Raw genomic sequence first — 23,610 nt, forward strand, 5'->3', positions numbered from 1 at the left:
TTTCAATATAACATGCCAAATTAATTATTATTTGTCCTTCAACATCTGACATTCTCATTTCCTACTTCGGTTAATGATATTACTTATTGTTAACATTAGAAGGTTCAAAACCACTCAAGTAAAAAAGCTCAGGAGAAACTTACTACCTGATATTTTCCCCAGATTAAGATATTAGTGAATACAACAGAATCGCTAAATGATCAAGTAATGTAATATGTATCATAAACCAGAGGCTAGGAAGCTGGGAGTCCATCTCTTCCTAAAACATGGGGAGACGTGGCAACAACGAGGTACAGCTGGGAAGGGTGCAGAGCCTGCTGTATTAACCTTAAGGATGCCAGTCTGTCCTAGCTCTCATTTTCCCTTGCTGTCTGACTTCTGGTTTACTTCACTTACATGACTTGCTTCATTCTTGTGAGTGTCTGTCTTTGCCGACCCGTGAGTTCGTAACCCTCAATACACATATGTATAGGACAGAATTTAAAGAAACAATTCTGTGAAAGAGGCAGAAAGTAGGTTTTTATTTACTCTGAAACTAGGCTGACTTTAAATAAAGAATGTGGTTCAACAAAGAAATGATGGTAGAGCCTGTCAGGAAAGAAAAAAATAGCTCAAGCTAAGGCAACACAGAGGAGAAAGCACATGGTAATATGGAAATTAGAACCTCCCCCCCCCCCCCCCCCAATTTTATCTAGAAGCAGCAATCAGCAATTATACAATCCAAGGAGAGACAGTGTGGCATAATGCTTTGGAATTAGATTCAAATCCCAGTTCTAATATTTAATAGTGAAGTACTAAGCCAAATCAGTTAAGATGCCTAAATTTTTGTTTCATTAGCTATCGAGTTACTTAATCAACATTTCTTGGTTTAATGAAATATAATAGCACAGTTAGTACTAAACGGTTATTAATTCTCTCTCTTGACCTGTCTAAATTCACATAGCCTGTGGGGACTCAGAACTCTCTTTCCCCACCCTTCACTCTGGCCAGGGTTATGTTTGCTTCTAAATCTCAAAACATCAACTACTAATAATAACCTTATTCAGACAAGAGGGGTCATGTTGTTAGAATAGGAGGATACGACATTACAGAACATCAGAATTTTTAAAAGTATTAAGTTTCTGAATTTTAAATATAGATTTCCATTTATTTTTAGTAATTATACATATGAGCAGTTTTATCTTAAGAGACATTACACAGTGAGATATATCAAAACACCAGGTTCCTTCTAAGTTTAAAACCTTCTGAAATGGCAACTTAGTAAAATGTTCAAAAATTCTTCCAGGCTATACAGAGTTTTACATTATTTAGGTGGCTGCCTCCTGACTAAGTCCGACTCTTGTTCTTTGTAACAAAAAACAAACTTATCATCCTGCTACTATTTCTGAGAAGCCGAGTACTATTTTTTCAGTATTCAAGTTAAAAGATCTCTGGCCAGCAGACTAAAATGTTTGTTTTATAATTGCCCGCTGAACTATGATAGTTTGTTTCCAGATGGTGCCCTTCCTTCAACCTGCACACAGTCTCTCCTTGTTCCGAGCTATTCAACCTCCTGCTGATTCCACCACCCCCACCCCTATTTAAGGCTACAGAGAGGAAATCCTAAGGAGGAGATTTTCCCCCCTAGTCTCCAGCAATTTTTTGGTGACGTAATATGTGGGCTGAACTTGAGTTTACTGAGAAGGAGAGGGAATCACTATTCAAGGGTACTGTATATGCAATCTGGGTCAGCTGCAGCTGGTTACCGCATTTCTCCATGTGGCAGACAGAGCAAAGCCACAATGCTTTCTCTGCTGGATTAAAGACAGCCCACAGACCAGAACTTCCACTATACTACTTAAAATTACATAGGTGGCTTGTCAAATTCAATTGATGAGTGTTGTAAGAAGAAAAAGAAGTTCCTTATTACAGCTTGGATTCGACTGTCCAAACAAAAATGCAATTGCCATTAAAGTCACAGATGAACAAACGTCTACACTGATTTTTAAAAGCAAGAATAAGAACAGCAAGTTTCTGGGTGTGCTTTATCAACAGATGCATAAAGGTATTTTAATATTTCTTTTGTTTTTATTTAAAAATTCTGTATGTCAAAATCTTAAATTTGTAGAAACTTGAAACTCTTTTCTTAAACTGATCATTATGTACTCTGTGGTGACTGATGCATTATTTGAGGTTCACTTTAATAATCTTTGGTGTATATGCATATCCATCGGTAGATATGTGTTGGGTTTCAGAGAACAAGTGCTTCAGTCACACTAGAAAGAAACTGTAACAAGTAACAGATGAAACGTATAAGGTTGATAATACAGTGAGTAAAAACAAAGGGATACAAACAAAAGAAAACAGCTGTAAACACGAGTCTCTCTTCCTGCACTTACAGTGTGTAAGTTTATGTATACTGTTGGAGATCTTAAAGTATAACTATAAAACACAGCTAAGAAGATATAAAATTAACTGAAAAGCTTTAGAACAATTCCCCAGTTATAGTATGACCTTGTATGAAGCAGAAATTTTGTAGATTTAAGGTAAGTCTATGGTAATTCTTGCAAAAACTCAAAATTTTAAATAACCTTCCAGGTTTACATGTAACAGGAATTTAACTTGGGTAACAGATTAAAACGGCTATAACTAGAATTACTTTAAAAAGCAAGCTTACTGATACATTTTAAAAAACCCTAAAACTATGAAGTTTAAAAAAACCTAAAATCTGTAAAGATTAGGATTAAGGAAAAAAATAAAATGTGATAGAAGTATTATGTAAATAGTCAGCAGTAACAGTAGAAAATAAGAATCCAGAAGAACCAATTACTTAAATACATGATTAAAATATGTAATATTTTTAGACAGACATAATTTTGGTAACCATACACATGAGGTTTCTTTCAATTTACTACTTGAGGGCTTTGTTTAATTGTATTATGAGAAAGAACTGTTAAAAATAAAATTACTAGTTACCAGCAGTAAACTTTAACACCAAAAACACTTTAGTTTTTTATGATTTGGGGGTTTTCTGTTCTTTTAAAAACTAAAGACATTAAATGGTAAGAATCTTCAATAAGCAAATAGTTGTAAAGCTAAGATTTCTTCAGCTTTACTTACATGTCTTTTCCTTAAAGATTCAAACTCTAAATCCTGGGAAGATCTCTGTTAAACATTATTTTACAAGAAACTGACAAAATGCTCAAGCATTACCGGATCTGAAATATTCTCATCTCTTTTCTGTTGTTTTTTGCTATGAAAAGTGCAGGACCTCATTCAGCCTCATTTCTTAATGAGTTCTCAGGCAAGCATTTAATCTGAAACCTCAAGCACACAGATAACTATCCCTTTCTTAGATACCTCCAGAGGATGAGACTGTTCTCAAGTCTTTTCCCAGAACATAATTCACAATCTAGAAGTATCTAAGGTATCTTCAATGCTTCATAAATATAGGTTTACTGCCTCATGCTATTTTCAGTGCATGACATAGGCAGTTAAATGCCTCTATGCATTTACCATCTGAAAGAAAGCAAATCCTGACTTTTTATTTCTTCTCTCTACTAGCTGGCAAATGTAGCAACTATGAAGAGAAACAGTACCAATAAAATTAACCCAAAGCATGGAAGACTTTTTTTCCTAAAAACAACCAAGCAAAGGCACAGATTTAAACTTAAGTATACTGTAACTAATTTATAACATTCTCTTGGGACCTAGGAAAATTTTAACATATACAGAAAGGTTTTATGAGGTAACACAGATTTATAGATCTTTCACTTTTAAAATTGAATGTGGTGGGAAAATATTAAATAAGAGAATGTATTCAGAAAATGTAATAGTAAATTTATTTTTAAAACCAGTTCTTTATTCATGATGTAGCTTGTCTACAACTTAAGAAATGGGGCTCCTTATTCTTCTTTATGTGACAACAAAGCCATTACTTTTATAATAAGGGTAAGGGAATCACATTTGCTTAAAAGAAACCTTTTAGTTGCCTCCTTTCAATACTTGCTTAGGTCAGATTCTCTTATGGTACACAATGATTTATCTTATGACTTAACGGTATAGGAGCCCACAAAAAGCTAAGGCAGAACATACTGCTATTTTAACGTTTCATATTTTTGTTCTTCCATGACAACACTGATGTAAAGTCACAATAACAATCTTGGATTATATGTTCTTAGTTGTCCTGTACAAATCTGTGTCTGGTAGGAAATATAAACTGTTCAAATCAGAATACTGTTTATGAAATCCTACTTGTTTTGAAGTTTCATGATAGCTTCTGAATTTCCCTTGCTTTGGTAGCTTATGTCATAGATCATTTAAATAAAATTATTTTATGATCTAAGGGTTTCCACTCTATCATTAAAGTGAAATGAGTGAAGTTGAGGACTAGCTAAGTTAACCACGTAGGAGAAATACTGTACATTTTAACCAGAAGGCTGACGGCTTCTCCTTTACTGTCCTCAGTTTTTAAAATAAACCACATCTAAATTCCATGAAACTGCAAATATAGCAAGAAATCTTTTTCTTATAAAATAGATGATGTTTAAGGTCTAAATTTTCTACTCATGCCAGAGACAAAATACAAAAACAAAAAACAAAGTGCTCATCCAAGTGTGCTTTTGATGATCAGTTAGCAGGAGAAGGCCTCTGTTATAAATATGCAATGCTATTATGCTCATTCCTCCTATCTTGATTATGTTAGTTAAGAGAAAAATACTCCACACTCCATCCATTGTTTATTTTCATTCTCACTCCACTTGGAAAACACCAAAGGAGACATGGTTTTAAAAAGTAGCGGTCATCTTCATAACCCCAAGTTAAAGAGTCAGTATTTCATTGGTTGCAATAATAACCCTTATTTTTTGAGAGGGTTCATACTCACAAGTTAGATATGTAACTATCAACTGATATAATACATAGGGAGGAAAAGGAATGATAGCAGAAAAGTTTGGGATAGAAAAATGATGGAAACAGAGCCTAACAAAAATGATTCACAAATACCTTCTCATAAATAAGAGCTGGGTCAATGTAAAGAAATACATACCAAGGAAAAGACTAAAAAACAAGAAACACAAGTTAAGGCTCCTCTGTAGTTATACCATGACTAGGATAAAAAAAATACAGGCCTAGAAAAGTTAGGAGTTGAACATCAGACTCCCCATTTGAATGCTAATTTTGGCTTCTCTGGGACTTTTATTTCTTTGTAAAATGGTATACATTTATTTCAGTGTTGTTGTGAATGCAAATAGTTAACGTGTATTAAGTGCTACATAAATGTGAGGGACTGTTATGGTATTGGGAATAGAAAATAGGATAGAATATGTTGCCATGTGCCATAGTGGTTAATGAAAAACATGAACTCTGGAGTCTTCTGCCTAGGTTCAGATTCTGGTGCCATCTCTTAGAAGCTGTATGACTCTGGGTAAGACCTAAATTCCAGATGCCAGTCATTCACTGAGAATGAGGACTGTAACACTGTAACAATCTACCTCAGAGGGTTGTAGTTACAAAGTAATTGACTTAATGCACGTAAGGGGGCTTACCACAATGCCGAGCACCCAGTAAGTATGAGCGACTGTTATTACTGCATTGCTGTTATTAATCGTAGGCATAAACAACTTGGGACCTGACTTCTCAAGTCAAAAAACAAGACCTTGGGTGGAAAGTGGGAGAGAAGAGTTTTTAGTGTATCCACTGACATCCTTCAAAAAAAGCAACCAGGAATCAAGTTTATGGGGGGGGGGGGGGGCGCCACATGCCACAGCAGCCTGCTTATGTGCCCAACGGAGGGGCACATCTCACCCCTCTGCTGCTACTACTACTTAGGGAGGTAACTCATGAGAAAGGAAGCAGCTTTGGTTCATAGAGCTAGTTCTAATGTTTCCTCTAGTTTTTCTATGAAAATTGTATTATAAGGGACAAGAATTTCTCTGTCACAGCAAAAAATGAAACATTTCAGGCACACAGGTCAGCAATTCGTGCCACTGCTATAAACACTGACTGAGAAGTTGGAGAACCTGAATTCTTGACTGGGTTCTAATACTACCTATTTGTGTGGTCTTGGCCTTCAACATGCATGTGGGTGCAAAGAGGTTCTTCTTCTTCTTTTTTTTAATGTGTATTTATTTTTGAGAGAGAGACATTGAGTGGGGGAGGGGCAGAGAGAGAGGGAGACACAGAATCTGAAGCAGGCTCCGGGCTCTGAGCTGTCAGCACAGAGCCTGATGCAGGGCTCAAGCTCATGGACTGTGAGATTATGACCTGAGCCTAAGTCGGATGCTTAACAGACTGAGCCACCCAGGCGCCCCAGGTGTAAAGAGGTTCTTGAATGAGATGATCTCTATGGCACTTTCCAACTCTAACAATCATATTCAAGTATAGAGAGTTTCTTTCCTTGGTAATGGTTACAAAAAATTATTGAAATTTTACTAATATACAGTTCAGTAGAGCATCTGTAAGAAGAATGAACCTGCTAAAAAATCAACGTAAGCTTAGAGGATATATACGGCTATGGTTTAGAAAATATAATCACCCACAATAATGACTGTAAACACTCCCTCATTCTTAAACTTGTCTGGAATCCTAAAAGGACATGCTACAAAAACAAAAAATATGATGCCAAAACTTTCTGATTTGAGATTTGTCTAAAAGTGTTTCTTCAATTTGATAGATAAAAAAGATATTTATTAGAGAGGGCCAATTTAACTAAAACTGCATAAAACAGATATAAAATAATGACTAGTAAAGTCACTTGCTATTGGCTTTAGTACTAGTTAGGAAAGAATGTTTTAATTAATGCCTTATACACATTACATATCATTTTCAGAGTCTTAAGACAGTAAAGTAAGTTTTTCAAGAGTAAGAAAAAGTGTCTTATTAGGGTCTCAAAGCACCCAAGAACACGAACAGTATGCCATGCAGACAGCGGGCACTCACCAAAATCTCTGCAATGAGGGGACAGTTGGAGAGGTGATAGCTGGCGAGCTATTCTCTGAAACCTAGATTTTAAACAAATGCAAAGGCACTGTGGTGTTGAATTTAATAAATTAATAACATTAATTCTGGTCCAATTTAGTTAAAACCAATAGATACTCAGTTTTTTCCTTACATTTTTTTTTTACATTACAGACTTTAAAAGTAGGTTAATATTAATTCTTTTTACTTTTTTCCCCTTCATTGGTTTGTTCTTTTAAAAGACTTCATACAACCTCATTTCAAAATGAAGGCTTTTATTTGGACCCTAAGTGTGCTATTCTTCCTACTAATGGGCACTGGACACTGCAGAGGAGGACAGTTCAAAATAAAAAAACTAACCCAGAGGAGATACCCTCGTGCCACAGACGGTAAAGAGGAAACAAAGAAATGTTCATACACATTCCTGGTGCCTGAACAAAAAATTACAGGGCCAATTTGTGTTAATACCAAAGGACAAGATGCAAGTACTATTAAAGACATGATCACCAGGATGGACCTTGAAAACCTGAAGGACGTGCTCTCCAGGCAGAAGCGGGAGATAGATGTCCTCCAGCTGGTGGTGGATGTAGATGGAAACATTGTAAATGAGGTAAAGCTGCTGCGAAAAGAAAGCCGGAACATGAACTCGCGTGTCACTCAACTCTATATGCAACTATTACATGAGATTATCCGTAAGAGGGATAATTCACTTGAACTTTCCCAGTTGGAAAATAAAATCCTCAATGTCACGACAGAAATGCTGAAGATGGCGACAAGGTACAGGGAACTGGAGGTGAAATATGCGTCCCTGACTGATCTCGTCAATAACCAGTCTGTGATGATCACTCTGCTGGAAGAGCAGTGCTTGAAGGTATTTTCCCGACAAGACCCCCACATGTCTCCTCCTCTCGTCCAGGTAGTGCCGCAGCACATCCCTACCAGCCATCAGTACACCCCTGGACTGCTGGGCGGGAATGAGATTCAGAGGGACCCAAGTTACCCCCGGGATTTAATGCCACCACCTGATCTGGGGACTTCTCCCACCAAAAGTCCTTTCAAGATACCACCAGTAACTTTCATCAATGAAGGTGAGTTACCTCTTTTTATTAAAAATGGAAGCATGAGGTTCATATGTGTTACGGTTTAGGAAACAATGCACACAATAAGTGCTTACTCTTCATTTTGGTGATGTAATTATACATGAACATTTGTTTTCTATTAATGGAGAACTGACTGAATACATCTCTCAGGTCTAAGAGTTTCTAAAAACAGTATTCTGTGAGAAAACTACTGTCTTCCATCCAATTTCTCACAGTCTAAGTTACCAGCAACGAGACAGGAATGAGTCCAGAATCTACTTCTTTTTTTTTTTTTTAATTTTTTTTTTAATGTTTTTTATTTATTTGAGAGAGAGAGAGAGAGAGAGACAGCGTGAGCAGGGGAGGGTCAGAGAGAGAGGGAGTCACAGACTGAAACAGGCTCCAGGCTCTGAGCTGGCAGTCAGCACAGAGCCCGACGCGGGGCTCGAACCCACGAACCGCGAGATCATGACCCAAGCGAAAGTCGGACGCTTAACCGACTAAGCCACCCAGGCGCCCCCAGAATCCACTTCTAACCTCTACAACCACCCTCTCAGCCTCCAGCTAAGGTCATCGTGCTGCTGAGCAATCCTTCTGTTTACTTCTTGCTGCTCTCCCACTCTCCTCCTCTCCAAAAGGAACATTTAAAAATTTCCTTTCACTCTCCTGAAGCCTATAATTACACCTTCTCCTTACCTCCGCTCTTAGAAAATGCATCATCTACTCCTGCACGGAGATGAGGTCTACTCAGGTCCTAGGCTCCTTGTTCTTTCCTATTTGGAAAACACCTACACAGCACCCATGCCTTCTTGCCCTCAGTCTTAAGAGGAAAAGGTATCCTTTCTATTTTCCAAGGCTAAACAAACTACAATTGTTATCTTATACCCACATAGTTTTCACTATGGTAAAACAAAACAAAACACAACCATAAAATTGATCCTACTATCCCTACCTCTATTTCTTAATTTTATTCCTTCTTCCATTCCCCCTCCTCCCTTTCTTCCTCCTTCCCTTCAGTACTGGTCACTGATCTAATGGCCAGAATACAAAGGTCAGTAATTCATCTTTGTTTCAGTTTAGTAAGCTCACTGCTAATTTTCTGGATATTTTACATTATTTTACCCCTGCAACCATTTTCTCATAAGGCATTCTCTTCCAAGTTGATTTGTTTCCTTAGAGTGGAAAGAAAAATCCAAATGCCCCAAAGTAAAAAAAAAAAAAAGTAAATAAATCATAGTTCACTCACTTATTGAAAAGGCAGTACATAAAACTGCACAGACTATGGAGTAATGTTAAAGAACAAAACAGAGAACCGGAAATGCCTGTCATAAAGTCTCTCTCTGCAGCAGTGGACACCACAGACCACTCACATCTCGCTTTCCTGGGCTCCACCTCAGAATATTCTCACTCTTTCTACTTCTCAAAGTCCTTCATTTGCGTCTCCTTCTTTCTCTATTGTTTAAAAAAGTTTTCCTCAAGATGCTCTATTTTGCAGGCTTCCCACATTGCCAAGGCCACCAGTATCACCACTGGCTCAGAGGATTCCCGCCTGGAGCGATCCCTCCGAATTCTCATCAATGCTCAGTGTTTGCATTTGGGTGTTCTACCGACACCTCACACACGCCGCTTCCCCTCCTGAAATGCCTTCTTCTAGTTTCTCTGCTGACCTGGCAGATTTCAAGGCTCAAGTAAAATAATAGCTTAAATGTTACACATTCCCAGATTCAAACAAACATATCTAGATGGCTCTTTCCCCAAACTGCTGACTCTGCCTTGAACATGTTTTCTGTATCACATTACACTAGGGTTGTTTGCATGTGGGTCTCCTGGTAGACTGAATGCTTCTGGAAGAAAGTGAACTGTCTTTTCATTTTTCTATCTCAAACATCTAGTTAGGGGGTGCCTGGCTGGCTCAGTAGGTTAAGCGTCTGACTTTGGCTCAGGTCATGATTTCATGGTTTGGTTCGTGAGTTCGAGCCCCACATTGGGCTCTGTGCTGACAGCTAAGAACCTGGAGCCTGCTTTAGACTCTTTCTCCCGTTCTCTCTCTGGTCCTCCCCCACTCATGCTCTCTCTCTCTCTCTCTCTCTCTCTCTCAAAAATAAACATAAAAAAAAAAAGAACTCTCCGTATTCAACAGTAAGAAATCAAACATCTAGGCAGGATCAAATCTTGGCACACTGTGTTCAGCATATTTTAAGTGCTATGATAGAAATGTGAAGAATGAATGAATGAATGAATGACTAAAGCTTAAAATAATCTTTTCCCCAAGCTAGCATTTTCCCTTTAGAAATAAGTGAATTATTACAGAAGTAATACATATTTACTGAAGAAAATCTAGAAAATACTAACAAGCTTTTAAGAAACTTTCACTAAATATCCAACAGAAATTAAACAGGGGCGCCTGGGTGGCTTAGTCTGTTAAGTGTCTGACTTTGGCTCAGGTTTCAAGTCCCTCATCTGGCTCTCTGGTCACAGCACAGAGGCTGCTTTGGATCCTCTGTCCCCTGCTCTCTCTCTCTGCCCCTTCCCTGCTCACACTCTCTCTCAAAAATAAACAAACATTAAAAACAAAAAGAGGAAATAAACAAAAGTTAGTGAACTAACTTTAGCCTTCAAGTCTTTCTTGTTTGCCCTTCTTGTTAAACATGGTAATCAATACAATTGCAGCTTTAAAAATAACTTTGTTCTTTTTCTTTCTCTGTTCTTGTATCTTTAGGATAAATTTCCGTTAGTAAGACTGGTGGGGCATTTGATTTTGCTTTCTCTGTTTTGATTTACATCACTCCCTACTTCTGAATTTGCTTGGCTCATCTCTTACACTTCCCTCCTGCCCCAAACACCCAGTCAGCTCAGTTCTACCCCTGCTGCTTTTCCCTCATTTCTATTCAGAGCCAGAACTCTAACTTAGCTCCAAATTATCTATGGCAGCAACTAGAGGATAGAGACTTCTGGATTAACCGTGTAACCTCAGAGTTGGGGGGGTGGCAGTCGGGGGAAACTGCTCGGTACCTCAGTTTCCTCATCTATAAAAGAGGGGGTAATGATTGTACTTACCTCATAGAATTTAACCTTTGAGGAGTACTTACAACACAGCCTGGCAGTCAAAATGTTAACTCTTACCAGGAATGGTATAATAGCTTGTCAATTAGTCTAACTTCATCTTCTCTCTCCACCAAAATATATTCTATATTGCCAACAGACCTATCTTCTGAAACTACCACTTTGATCCCATCACACCTCTGCTCAGCAGTTCCATATGACACACCAAAAATGTGCATTTTGCTTAGCCTGGGTAAGAACAATGTCCTCCTCAAAACAATCCTATTCTTTAGCTTTCCTTCTATTAATTTCCTTCATAAAAACCATCTGTTTCAATAAAATGAATCAACTCATTGTCTTTGAAATGTTTTCCATGCTTTCTGCCTATCAAATTATAAGGCTCAGACCAAAATAAAAATAAAAATAAAAAAAATGAAATAGCAACTCCTCCTTAAAGCCCTTGCCGACTTCCTCAGGCTTAAAGCTATTGCTTCTTTTCACGAATGTTTCTTTTCTCTGTGACATAAAGTATATACAACATTCCTTATATTCCCTCTTGAATTATCAATTATCTTTACAGGTACATATAGTACTTTTATATACACATCTAAATAAAACGCCTTCCAAATATAATATAAGCTCCTTCCTGGTAGATGGATATTGTGTCTCATTTGCATATGCTCAATAAATGTTGGTTAACTTGTTACTACATTTTTATAGAGCTTCTTAAAGTTGTCATTCCAAAGACCTTCATAAAAGTACTTTTAGTACATTCTACTATATTAACTAATAGCATGTTAGAATACGGATATCAGGATTCATTCATTTTATATAACAACAGGTGAGAATGCCATTATGTTAGGTAAATGATGATCATTACTAATACCCCCACACACTGTGATTTCCAAAGGAAAGATGTGTACAATATGATCCATTACTGGGTACAGAAAGAAAAAAATACATACTTATTTTAGATATCCTTTTAAAAATGTATGTTTTGTGTAAACTTTTAATGTATACAACCTATTAGCACGGTAGTTTATACATATAACTTATAAATAAACATAACTGAAGTATGTGGAATTTTTTTTAACTGATGGAATGTATAATTATGTAGGTACGGAGATGACCACCATGGAGTATTTTCTGTGAGTGTTGAATCTTAACTGGATGGTATCAGTTCTAGAAGAGATTACTATTCATATATTCATACACTGATATATTAAAAAATCCTTATACAAAATGAGCTATATCAGTTCTAGATTTTATTATACACTGAGCTATAGTGCAAGAAAAATCCTGTATTTCAGAATTAAATACCATGTTAGGGATTTAGCATATCAAAAATCCTATTAAAAAGACTTTTGCTTTAGTAAAACAATGGTGTTTATGTCCTTAATAAACTAATCCATAATGTAAAAATTGAGGGCAGACATATTTTTTTTGCTGTTCACTATTTGTTATTATAAGTAAATATTAACTTTACTTATTTTATTCTATAAATGTTGATCTCTGATATCCAAGGAATAATTAGCTACACCACAAGAATGTTCATTAGAATACTAATGAACATATAAGGGAAAGTGAACAGAATTTTAAAAAATCTGTTATCTTGTTATTGACCTGGGGTACTTTGCCTGACTGTCCTGTTCTCTCATTTGTACAATGAGAGTGCTGGTTGAACCTGACAGTTTTTACATCCCTTTCTAGTTCTAAGATTCTGTGATTCCTATCAAATATAAATTACTCTAAGCAACAATAAACAGACTTACTATTTTCTTTTCTTTACACGTAATGTGCTAAAATCTTCGTCTGCAGTATTCTTATCATACTGGAAAATATGTCGGAGCTTTTTGGGTACTTGTAAAAAAAAGGCAGAGAGGGATGACTGGTTCTTCTGTACTTCTATTTCTGGCACTAAGAAGTTCATATTACTGTAGTCTACATACACAGTCTAGAATTCTAAAGTCTCTAAGTGTATAATGTGTTCGCATGATTTTAAACTTGTTTCAGCCAGTCACAAAAAGTCAAATACTGTGTGACTGCACTAATATGAGGTGCCTACGGTGGTCAGATGTGCCGAGACAGAAGGCAGAATGGTGGGTGGAGGAGTGGGAGAGCTGGTGCTGGGTAACGGGTTTCAGTTCTGCCACAAAAAGAGTTCTGGAGCCTGGCTGGACAATGAAGAGAAGGTATGAACTGTACATTTTAAATGATAAGTTTATGTATATCTTACCACCTTCTTCTAAAAATGTGTCTTAATGACAATTTTGTATTTTAATATAAGAAAAATGCACCTCAAAAGAACTATTTGCAAAGCAAATAATGTAATAAATTTGTCAGATTAATATTAATTTAATTTTAATTACTTTATCTCCAGAAACATTACCTTCCCTCTGCTGTTAAAATGTTTGGGAACGGAACTGCACACCTGGCAAACTGCCATCAATACAATTCTTAACTGTTAATGTTATTCAGTGACGACATTTTGGGTTAGTCTTTTATAAAAGAAAACATTACTCTTACAAATGGTATATTTATGAAAATAAGTTTATTCCTTGTAAACAGATGGATTTGAGAAAGTTCCTTCACAGCGTGTTAGAACATAGCTTTCAGGAACCTTGGGATTCTAGCAAGGCTTTTTTTGTTGCCTCTTTTGTAAGAAAGATTGTTATGGTGTTTATATGAGGTGATGCATATAAAAACACTTTGTGTATGTATGGTCTGACCATCATTAATTATTCCATTTTTCTGTGCCCTTCCTTACATGTGCCTTGCTTTGCCATGTATGGGAACATAAAAGGTAAGCTTAAAAAGTTAAACTTGAAAAGCAGTCATTAGAAACTAACAATATGCTTTGTAGTGGATAAGCTAATTTTTAATTACTTATAATGCTTCTTAGTGGTGTATTTTAAAGATGCAATTGGTTTCAGTGGAATACTTAGATTAACACTTAAACTAAAAAAGACTGTTTAGACAAAGGGGCTATTGGAATAGGATTCTTTTAACCAGTTTTGAGTAACAACTGATAAATTCTTTAGTAAATTTTCAAAAATAAAAGCTCGGATTGCTAACTGCATTTTATTTTTTTATTCTACTTTATTTTTTAAAGATTTTTTAAAAATGCTTTTTATTTATTTTGAGGGAGAGGGAGATAAGAAGAAAGAGAGAGAGAAAGCACACGTACGAGTAGGGGAGGGGCAGAGGGAAAGGGAGAAAGAATTCCAAGCAGGCTTTGCACTCTTAGTGCAGAGCCTGACATGGGGCTCGATCTCAGGAACCGTGCAATCATGACCTGAGCTGAAATCAAGAGTGAGACGCTTAATCAACTGAACCAAACAGGTGCCCTACTAACTTTATTTTAAACTTACAGGTTAATAAACATAGTAATCCATATTTTCAGAAGAAAGAATCCATTATTTCTTTAGAAAGTATTTGCCTTAAACTTCCCATTCAGAAATGATATAGAATGTATTTGTCTTATGCTTAGTTCACAACCCAATTAAAAAGTTTAACTTTCAAAAGATTTTACTTGCTGACCAATTATTTGAAGCTCTAAAGTGATTATCTTTTTCATCCTGTTTCTTCTATCACAAATATTAGGATTAGGTAAGACAAAGAAAATAAATGAGAAATTCAACAACTTTAAAAAGGGAAAGCTTTTCCTATTAAGCAATTAAATAGTTTCTTTACAGAAAAAGATGAGTATATTAAAGATGGTTCCCAGTAAAGGTATATTTAAGGTATGAAAAAAATTTTAACCCACTGTTCTGTTCAAATTATGGGTTCTTAATGAAAAATACATATTGGGAAATAATGTGGCATGACTGGTCAATATTTTTCTTTCTATGAATCAGATCTATTAACTGAAGTTTGTTAGCCCTATACAAACTTTAATCATCAAATAAACTGAGGAAGAGAGAGACTGGTCCTTCAAATTCAATGTACAGAACTCCAATTTCCTGCCTTGAGAAGAATCCAATTGTGTGTCAAGAAAGATGGAGACTATTTCAAGATTACTCAATGCAAGAAAAAGGTTAATAAAATTCCTATTTTAAAAGAAAGGTACTTCCAGTCTATACCCTTTGTGAACCATTATGAACAAATTCCTGAAACATGTCAGTTAACTTACTTTTGATAATATGCAAACCTTCAAGTTAAATTTGACCTCTCAAAAATAAAGCTACTACTTTTCTTCTAGTCATTTAAGAATTCCTATTAGGCAATGACTTTTGTGGTAGAGAAGTAGTAAAACATTTAATATAAGAATGTCTTACAATCGAACTCTAGAGCAGAAAGTAAATAACATATACAAGTAATAATGAAAAAATATTTCTGCCAAGACCAACAATATACACTGGACTAAGACAGGTTAATGGTTTCTTTATAAAAAATAAATACAAACAAATACTAAATTCTTATATTTACTATATATACCGAGGAGAAAAAGGTAGCTAAAAGTACTACTAATTTTATACACATGTTCTAGAAAAGGATTTCAACTAAATTTTCCTAAATTTTTTAATCAACTAAATCTAATTAGGCATCTGAACTATAAATATGAAGGCCACCACAAAAAAGTGGGGTTGAAAATTAAAGATAATTTTAATTTTGCATAAAACGAAGTCTTACAAATCAAAGCTGGATTTAGAAAACCCACAACTCTCCAATTTGCTTAAATCCCCAATAGCGTTTTAAGTAGCAGAGAAGAAACAATGGTATTCTATAAATATTCTGTCAACATTCAAAACCTTGATGTTTCTAAGTATTTTACAGCAATTCAAATAACCTAATGAAAGTTAAACTTCTGAATATATACTTAAATATAAAATGTAAATTGTCAAAACTATAGTCAATGAGTGCAAACATTTATTTAAAAGGATGACATTCATAAAATAAACAATACAAAGGTGACATTTACAGAATAAACAAATTTCTGAAATGAGGGGAAATATCTATGTAGACTGCAACACGACCACTTTATGTGTGCATTAACTATAATAGAGTTTAAGATAAGAGCAATGTTCCTCAGATATCCTTGACTATTCTGGAAGTGACAACTTCAAGTCTACAGCCTACCTCAAGCGCTCTAAGTATCACCCTTAGCCATTTACATTTCAGGCATACAGAACGTGTAACTCCTCTGTAATTTCAAGCTTTCTTCTGTTTTCAGTTCTCAGCTCGTGTTACCCATGTGTGGCCTTGATCAGCCTCCCAACCCACACACTGCGAGCCTAAACTCTTACTCAATTTTCAAAACTCAGCTTAGATATAGGTAGACTTTGATCTCTTTTCTGCAAATCTGGGTTAGCTATTTATTGGCCACTGTTCCCACCTGTCCTGCATAACTCCATCGAAGTATCTGTCATGTTGCAGTGAATTACCTGTTTGCTCGCCACTTCCCCCACTTCCCACTTGACTCTACGGTTGCTTCTTTACCCTTTGAGCCCAAATTTTCTAGCCTATAGTAGATGCAGAAAAGAAACATCTGGAAAAAAAGACAGAACTGAGGAAATTCTGGAAACCACTGTGGCTACTAGGGATCATGTAGTTCAACAAATATTTGAGTGCCTACATGGGCTTAAAGGATGCACAACTAAAAGATACAGGAGTTGTATGAGTATGAGTTGTATGAGTAAACAAATGAATATATTCTCATGCATTACATAAAATAATCTAAGAATGGACCTGGAAATTAGACTTCACTTTTCCTTCAATTTCACTCTTGCATATAAAATTAAAATTCCATAAACTGCATTTTATCTGAATTACAACCTATCTATCCTCTGACTTGACTACAATGCATGCTTCTGAAATGTTTAGTGGCTTATATGTGACTGGTAAAAAAGAATAATATCAGAAAACCAAAGAGGTCATATTGGTTCATTGGGATTTTTTCCGAGCTATTTTAATATTTTGTGTCACAAGTTATCAACAGCTGAATATAAAGTATGTTAATAGCTAATATTTGCTGTTATTTTTATTTTAAGATTTTATAGAACAAGAGGTTTTTCCAGGAATACATTATTTCTACAACAGAAATGACTGTACATTCACCTTTGATTAGCCATATTAAATTTATTAATTAAGATATATATTTATTAAATGAGCTACTTTTTTTAAAGGTTAGCAATGAAGGAGAAAAAAAGGCAACTAACAAGTTACTGATGATGACTATTATCTAAAGTATTGTGTTAAAGGTTCTGAATACTTTGTAATTTAAAATCAGTAAATGGTAAGGTAGATAATATAAAATAATTCACAATGAATTTTAATGTAATGTGATCAAATTTATGGCCAGTGTGATAAGATCAAAACATTATTTTTATCATAGCCCTCTCTACCTTAAGAACCTATTTATGAGCTTTCACAGACTAACCAATATCTTCATGAATATAAAAGCAGAATTTTTTTTTAAAGTTTTATTATCTTTGAGAGAAAGATAGAGGCAGAGAGAGAGGGAGAGTCCCAAGCAGACTCCACACTGAGCCCAACATGGGGCTTAATCTTACTAACCATGAGATCCTGACCTAAGCCTCAATCAAGAGTTGGAACATTCAACTGACTGACCACCCATACGGCCCTGAAAGCAGAAATTCTTAGCATAATTTTAGCAAATGAAATCTAGCAATACATAAAATTAATAATACATATGACCAAGTCAAGGTTATACCAGCAACACGAGGCTGGTTTAATGTTAAAAAATAGTCACAGAATTCACTTATTAATAAAAAACAACAACCCTCCATTATCTCAGTAGATAAATAAAACTCTGACAAAACCCAAAATCCATTATGATAAGAATTCTCAGCAAACTAGGAACAGAAGGGATAAGAATTGAAACTCTACAACTAAAAAATTCAATACCTCAAATAAATGTAACCCAAGAAAGGTAGCATTAAGTCTTTTTAGTTTCTCAAATTTTTTACTAGTAATGTATAGTGCTTACAGTTATTGTATCATAATTTTAAAAAGTTTGAAACAGAAATATGAACGGAACGTAAAAATGCAGTCTATGATGGAAATGTATCATCTATTGACTTTGTGTGTGGTTTTGAATTTCCTTGTATTTAAAGTGTGAAGGCAAGTTAATTTATTTACTTAAAAAAGTGCCTGACAACCTACTAATAGTTAAAACACTGATAATGTGAAGTCGGAAGAAAACCAAAAACAGTCTCAATCCTCAAGGAGCAATCTAGAGCAAAGAGCTCAGGCTCTAAGAACCTCCTCTAATGATGCAGTTGTATAACTATTCATTTAATGCAATTAGCCCAAAAGAGTCCATGTGTATATTGGCACAGTACAGATAACACATTTCTCAAAATTTCAACAACCCTACTATCATTATAGTATATGAGCTTTACTCGACTATATTTTTACCTAATTTCTAAAAACTGCGCATGTTGAAATATAAATATTTCTAGTAAAATATAAAATGTGACAACTGGAATTTCTATACTTTTTTGTTGTTATTCTAAAATATCTGTGGGGTAGTTCTTATTTCTGAATCACTTAATATTTTTACATGCTTATAAAAAAAAGGATCAAAACACTGGAGAATGGTGCAACTAAAGAATATCCAGTAAAACTTAGAAGTGATCTTTCTTTAGATCCCCAAAATGTGGAAATCACAAGTTCAAGAGTCAGACACTACAAAATATTTCACAAAATGTTCTGTCATTTTAAAAGATACGAAGAACTTACTAATGGATTAAAAAAGAGGGAGAGAATCCGTTTCTCTCCCTATGAGATAACATGGGAGCAAATGTAGCCAGCAGTTCAGAACATGGACCCTGGGGTTAGAAAGAAATGGGTTTAAGTCCAAGGTTTATTACCTTCTAAGATACAGGACTTTAGTTAGACTAGTTAACTGTTTCATCTATAGGACATCTATAAACTATCACAAGGTGATTGTGTAGACTAAGAAAATTACTGTTAGTCATATAAACTGATACAATTCTTTAGAAAGGCATTTTGCCAACATTCCTGAAATGTATTCTTATGGACTATTGAATGAGGGAGGGAAAAAGTTAACAGATTCTATAAGCTTGGGAAACTCTGATTTATTGCAGGGCTTCTTAGTCTTTAATATGTACATGTACACTGTGAGTTTCCAAAAGGGTAATATAATACTTAGGAATAATAAAACTTATTTGACCATGGTAGGCCGTTTTTACTAAGTACCTCAAGGGACTAGTGTGTTCCACTGAAATCAAATTTTGGAAACTGTAAACTAGGTACAATGAAGAGCCGTAAAAGTGTTCACACCCTCTTGATCCAGTAGATCAACCTCACAGCATTTTTAAAGTAAATATTTGAAAGCCAATAAGAAGACACTTTGTGCACTTTCACAACAGCAAAAGTCAGACAGAACCTCAGTATCCAATGACGGAGTAATAAACAATAACATACCACTGTTAAAAATTGTACCTCTAAGTGCTAGAATGAAGACTGCAGTCCCAAGGAAACTTTTGTTGAAAGATAGAATCCAATTTTCTCTGTGTGTCAGAATTATAACAATATCAAAATGTGTGTATATGGACAAAGACTCCCAAGAACAGTGGAAAATGAAACAAGTTAATGTTCCAGATAGTGGAACTGGGGTAATCCTTTTATTTAGTTTCTTTAACTTTTATGGTACTGTGTATACATGAGATAAAAAGTGGTATCTATAAAGAAAGAATAAAGGTAAGACCCTTGACTAAAACTATTTTAATAAGGCTCTATTCCTATTAAGTTTCCTGGTAATCAATGATATGTTAATTACAGGACCATTCAAAGACTGTCAGCATGCAAAAGAAGCTGGACATTCAGTCAGTGGGATTTATATGATTAAACCTGAACACAGCAATGGACCACTACAGTTATGGTGTGAGAACAGTTTGGATCCTGGGGGTTGGACTGTTATTCAGAAAAGAACAGATGGCTCCGTCAACTTCTTCCGAAACTGGGAAAATTATAAGGTAAATCAGTGATTCAGACCTGGGAGAGAGGTGAAACAAAGCAGCTCTTCCAATGTAGCCATTCTATGAAATAAATAAGATACACAGCTTAGAAACAACTATCCATATGTTTTTTACTATCTACCTTTGTCAAAAAGTTAACTCTCATCTCTAGTTTTAAAGTCAAAATTAAAAGGTAAAAAGGAAACTAAAGATATATTTTCAAATGTCTCCTTCCAGTCTGGATCATTTATACATGTATTTAATGCTTAGCAAAAACTATTGCTAATTGCATTTTCTTTTTCTTTTTAAATGTTTATTTTTTTGTTTTTTGAGAGAGAGAGAGAGAGAAAGAGAGAGAGAGAGAGAGAGAGAGAGAGAGGGAGAATGCAAACAGTGAAGGCACAGAGAGACAGACAGACAGATAGACAGATGGACTCCCAAGTAGGCTCCGAGCTCAGAGTGGAAGCCCAGTGTGGGGCTTGACTCCACAATGGTGGGATCATGACCTGAGCTGAAATCATGAGTCAGGTGCTTAACCAACTGAGCCACCCAGACACCACCACTACTTCCATTTCCTAAGAAGACAACTGCTTCTCTGTTTACGGTCACATTTGCCCTTATTTTTGTACTCACACTGTTTGTTTATTAACAGAAAGGGTTTGGAAACATTGATGGAGAATATTGGCTTGGACTGGAAAATATCTATATGCTTAGTAATCAAGATAATTATAAGTTGTTGATTGAATTAGAAGACTGGAGTGATAAAAAAGTCTATGCAGAATATAGCAGCTTTCGCCTGGAACCTGAAAGTGAATTCTTAAGACTACGTCTGGGGACTTACCAGGGAAATGCAGGGGACTCTATGATGTGGCATAATGGTAAGCAGTTCACCACACTGGACAGAGATAAAGATATGTATGCAGGTGAGTAAGAAACAAACAAATGTATATTCTTTGTAAAATCACTACCTTCTAGGCATTACACAGAACCCTGCTATTAAAGTATACACTACTAAAAACCTTTCCGGAAAGGTAATTTTGGAGTTAGTCACAGGGAATATAAGCTGCTGAAAGATTAGTATCTCTTCTACAAGGCAATCCCAAAGTGTGAATCAACACTGTGAAATATAAGGTTCTGTCATTCTAACATGAGGGTGGGAGGGTGGTAGGGAACAAAACAAACACTCATTTATCTGGAAATCAAATTCTCTATTGCCCGAAATTTGTAACAACTACTAACTAATCATCTACTGCATGCTAGGCACTGTTACAGATGCTAAGGATACAGCAGTGAACTAAGTTCCTGCCCTTCTAGAGCTTACTCTCTAGGAGACAAAATTCTTTGTCCGGTGGTAACAAATACTCTAAGAAAAATAAAACTGCGTGAGGGAACAGTGAGTGATAAGCAGCAGGGAGGGGTGAGTGCTATTTTATACAGAGTGGCCAAGAAAGGTTACTTTGAGGAGTAACAGTTGAATGAAGACCTGAAGGGAGTGAAGGAAGCAAGCCATTTGGCCTTTCTCAACACCCACCTGATGGGGAACAGTAGGACCTCAACAGCAAGAAGGCTCTACCCAGAGGGGAAGTTCCTATTCTGTCTGGGAGGAATCATGTAGGCCATCCAGATAACATAACTCTTCACATTCATTTTCACAAACTTTTTGCCTTTTTAACCCAGCTTTGTGGCCCTGATAAAGGAGATACCCTCGTGCAAAATCTATTTTTCTGTTCAGCTGTATCTTGGCAAGCAGCATACAGGTTTACAATGGCAAACGAGGAAAAAACAAAGAGAGATATAATCAAAGTATAGCCCATGTTTATAGAAACACATTTGGCCACCGGTAGTGGTATTCTAATTTACATTATTTTGTGTTATTTTGAGAATTCAATTTTCCCCAATTTACTTTTAGCAACTCCATACCTTTCCTTCCCAATCTCTCCCACTCTCTCTCACAAATAAACGCTGTCTGTTTTATTTACCCTGCTATGCATAAAATTAAATCCCTTAATTTAAAAAAGCATATGGAAAGCAAGCAAAGGGCAAGGTAAAAAGGCAATTCAAGTGATCTTTCAAGCAGCTGATACTTCAGCAACAGTAAAAGAATGATGAAACAAAACTCCAAAGATAAAGGTAACTGAAATCAGTAAGAAGAACTCAAATTATTCTAAAGGTAGAGTAAGTTTTTGATGGTTTGTGGAGTACCATGCTTAGAAGAAACTTTTACTTTGACATCTGTATTTTCTTCCTCAAAGGAAACTGCGCCCACTTTCATAAAGGAGGATGGTGGTACAACGCGTGTGCGCATTCTAACCTAAATGGAGTGTGGTACAGAGGAGGCCATTACAGAAGCAAATACCAAGACGGCATATTTTGGGCTGAGTACCGAGGCGGGTCGTACTCTTTGAGAGCAGTTCAGATGATGATCAAGCCTATTGACTGAAGAGAGACCGTCTCCAACTTAACAGAGAACTCTGTCCTTGTCAGTTCCTAAAAATGTAAATGTCACATGTATATTGTTTTGCCCAACTCACTGCTACAGATTCAGTTTTAAATGAATTTACCATAACTGTAAAAGGGGATTTATGACTGTAGTTTCATCTTTCTTCAATAATACTGCAGATTACGTGTACCCATAATCCTATTTTTAAAATTATATTGATGAAATACAGGCAAAGTTTGTTTTATAAAATGTAAATATTTGTCACAGTATATAACAAATCTTAGTTTTATTTTAAATCAAAATTGAATACATGTTCAAGACAATTTATTTAAAAATTTTATGAGATTGCTTTAACTTCCAATAGAAAAATAATTTTAAAATTTCAGCCAAGTAATACATCTTATTTATAAAAATACAGACAGGAAATTAGAGAAAACTCTAGTTTTGCCAATAGAAAAAACATTTTGCATTGAATAAAAGTTCTTTGAAATCCAATCTGTGCCTCTGACATGAAGTGATTAGATCCAAATTCTTGCTTTTATTTTGAGAGAGAGAGAAAGCAGGCACAAATGGGGGAGGGGAGGAGAGAAGAGGAGAGACAGAATCCCAAGCAGACTCCACACTGATGATGGAGCCCAATGCAGGGCTCAATCCCACGACTGGGATCACGACCTTGAGCCGACATCAAGAGCCAGATCTCAACCAACTCAGCCAACCAGGTGTGCCCCCTTGAACTCTTGCCAATATATTTTGTGCCAATTTCCCCAAAGAATTAAGTGATACATGCATATTAAAATACATATTAAAAATAATAATGTATGTACTATTTAAAGTCAATTTACAAAAATAGAAATATACAAATGATTTTTCATTATTATCTTTATATGATTTGTTGAACACCAAAGTTTCCTGAAATTCATTTAAAATATTGATATTACAAGAATGGGTATCACAAAAATTTAGTAAGCCAATGGTTTTACAGATCTGAATTACAACTTATGCATATATAAGCTTATTTATTAATACTCCTGCTCTACCCACTTCCAAACTTACTGATCTCGTTGGCTATTTAAGTCAGAGAGCCTAGAGAACTTTGTAAGCATTACCACATCCTGATGGGTGGGACTAACGCAACTTCAAGGAACTGTTGGATATTTTCTCAGTACTG

General features: G+C 35.6%; 2 protein-coding genes across 12 annotated transcripts in view; one reads left to right on the forward strand and one right to left on the reverse strand.

Moving 5' to 3' along the window:
- RALGPS2 (Ral GEF with PH domain and SH3 binding motif 2) overlaps positions 1-23,610 on the reverse strand; it is a 153,805-nt gene that overhangs the window by 41,047 nt on the left and 89,148 nt on the right. The gene's annotated exons all lie outside the window — the stretch shown is intronic.
- Positions 1,897-22,628, forward strand: ANGPTL1 (angiopoietin like 1). The gene is made up of 5 exons (XM_039255421.1): positions 1,897-2,044; positions 7,179-8,024; positions 19,827-20,020; positions 20,655-20,925; positions 22,255-22,628. The coding sequence occupies exons 1-5, from the start codon at positions 2,035-2,037 to the stop codon at positions 22,440-22,442; spliced, it is 1,509 nt and encodes a 502-aa protein (XP_039111352.1). The 5' UTR covers positions 1,897-2,034; the 3' UTR covers positions 22,443-22,628.

The sequence above is a fragment of the Hyaena hyaena genome, unplaced genomic scaffold (assembly GCF_003009895.1).
Source record: "Hyaena hyaena isolate Hyena2069 unplaced genomic scaffold, ASM300989v1 scaffold_525, whole genome shotgun sequence".
Taxonomy (NCBI): Eukaryota; Metazoa; Chordata; class Mammalia; order Carnivora; family Hyaenidae; genus Hyaena; species Hyaena hyaena.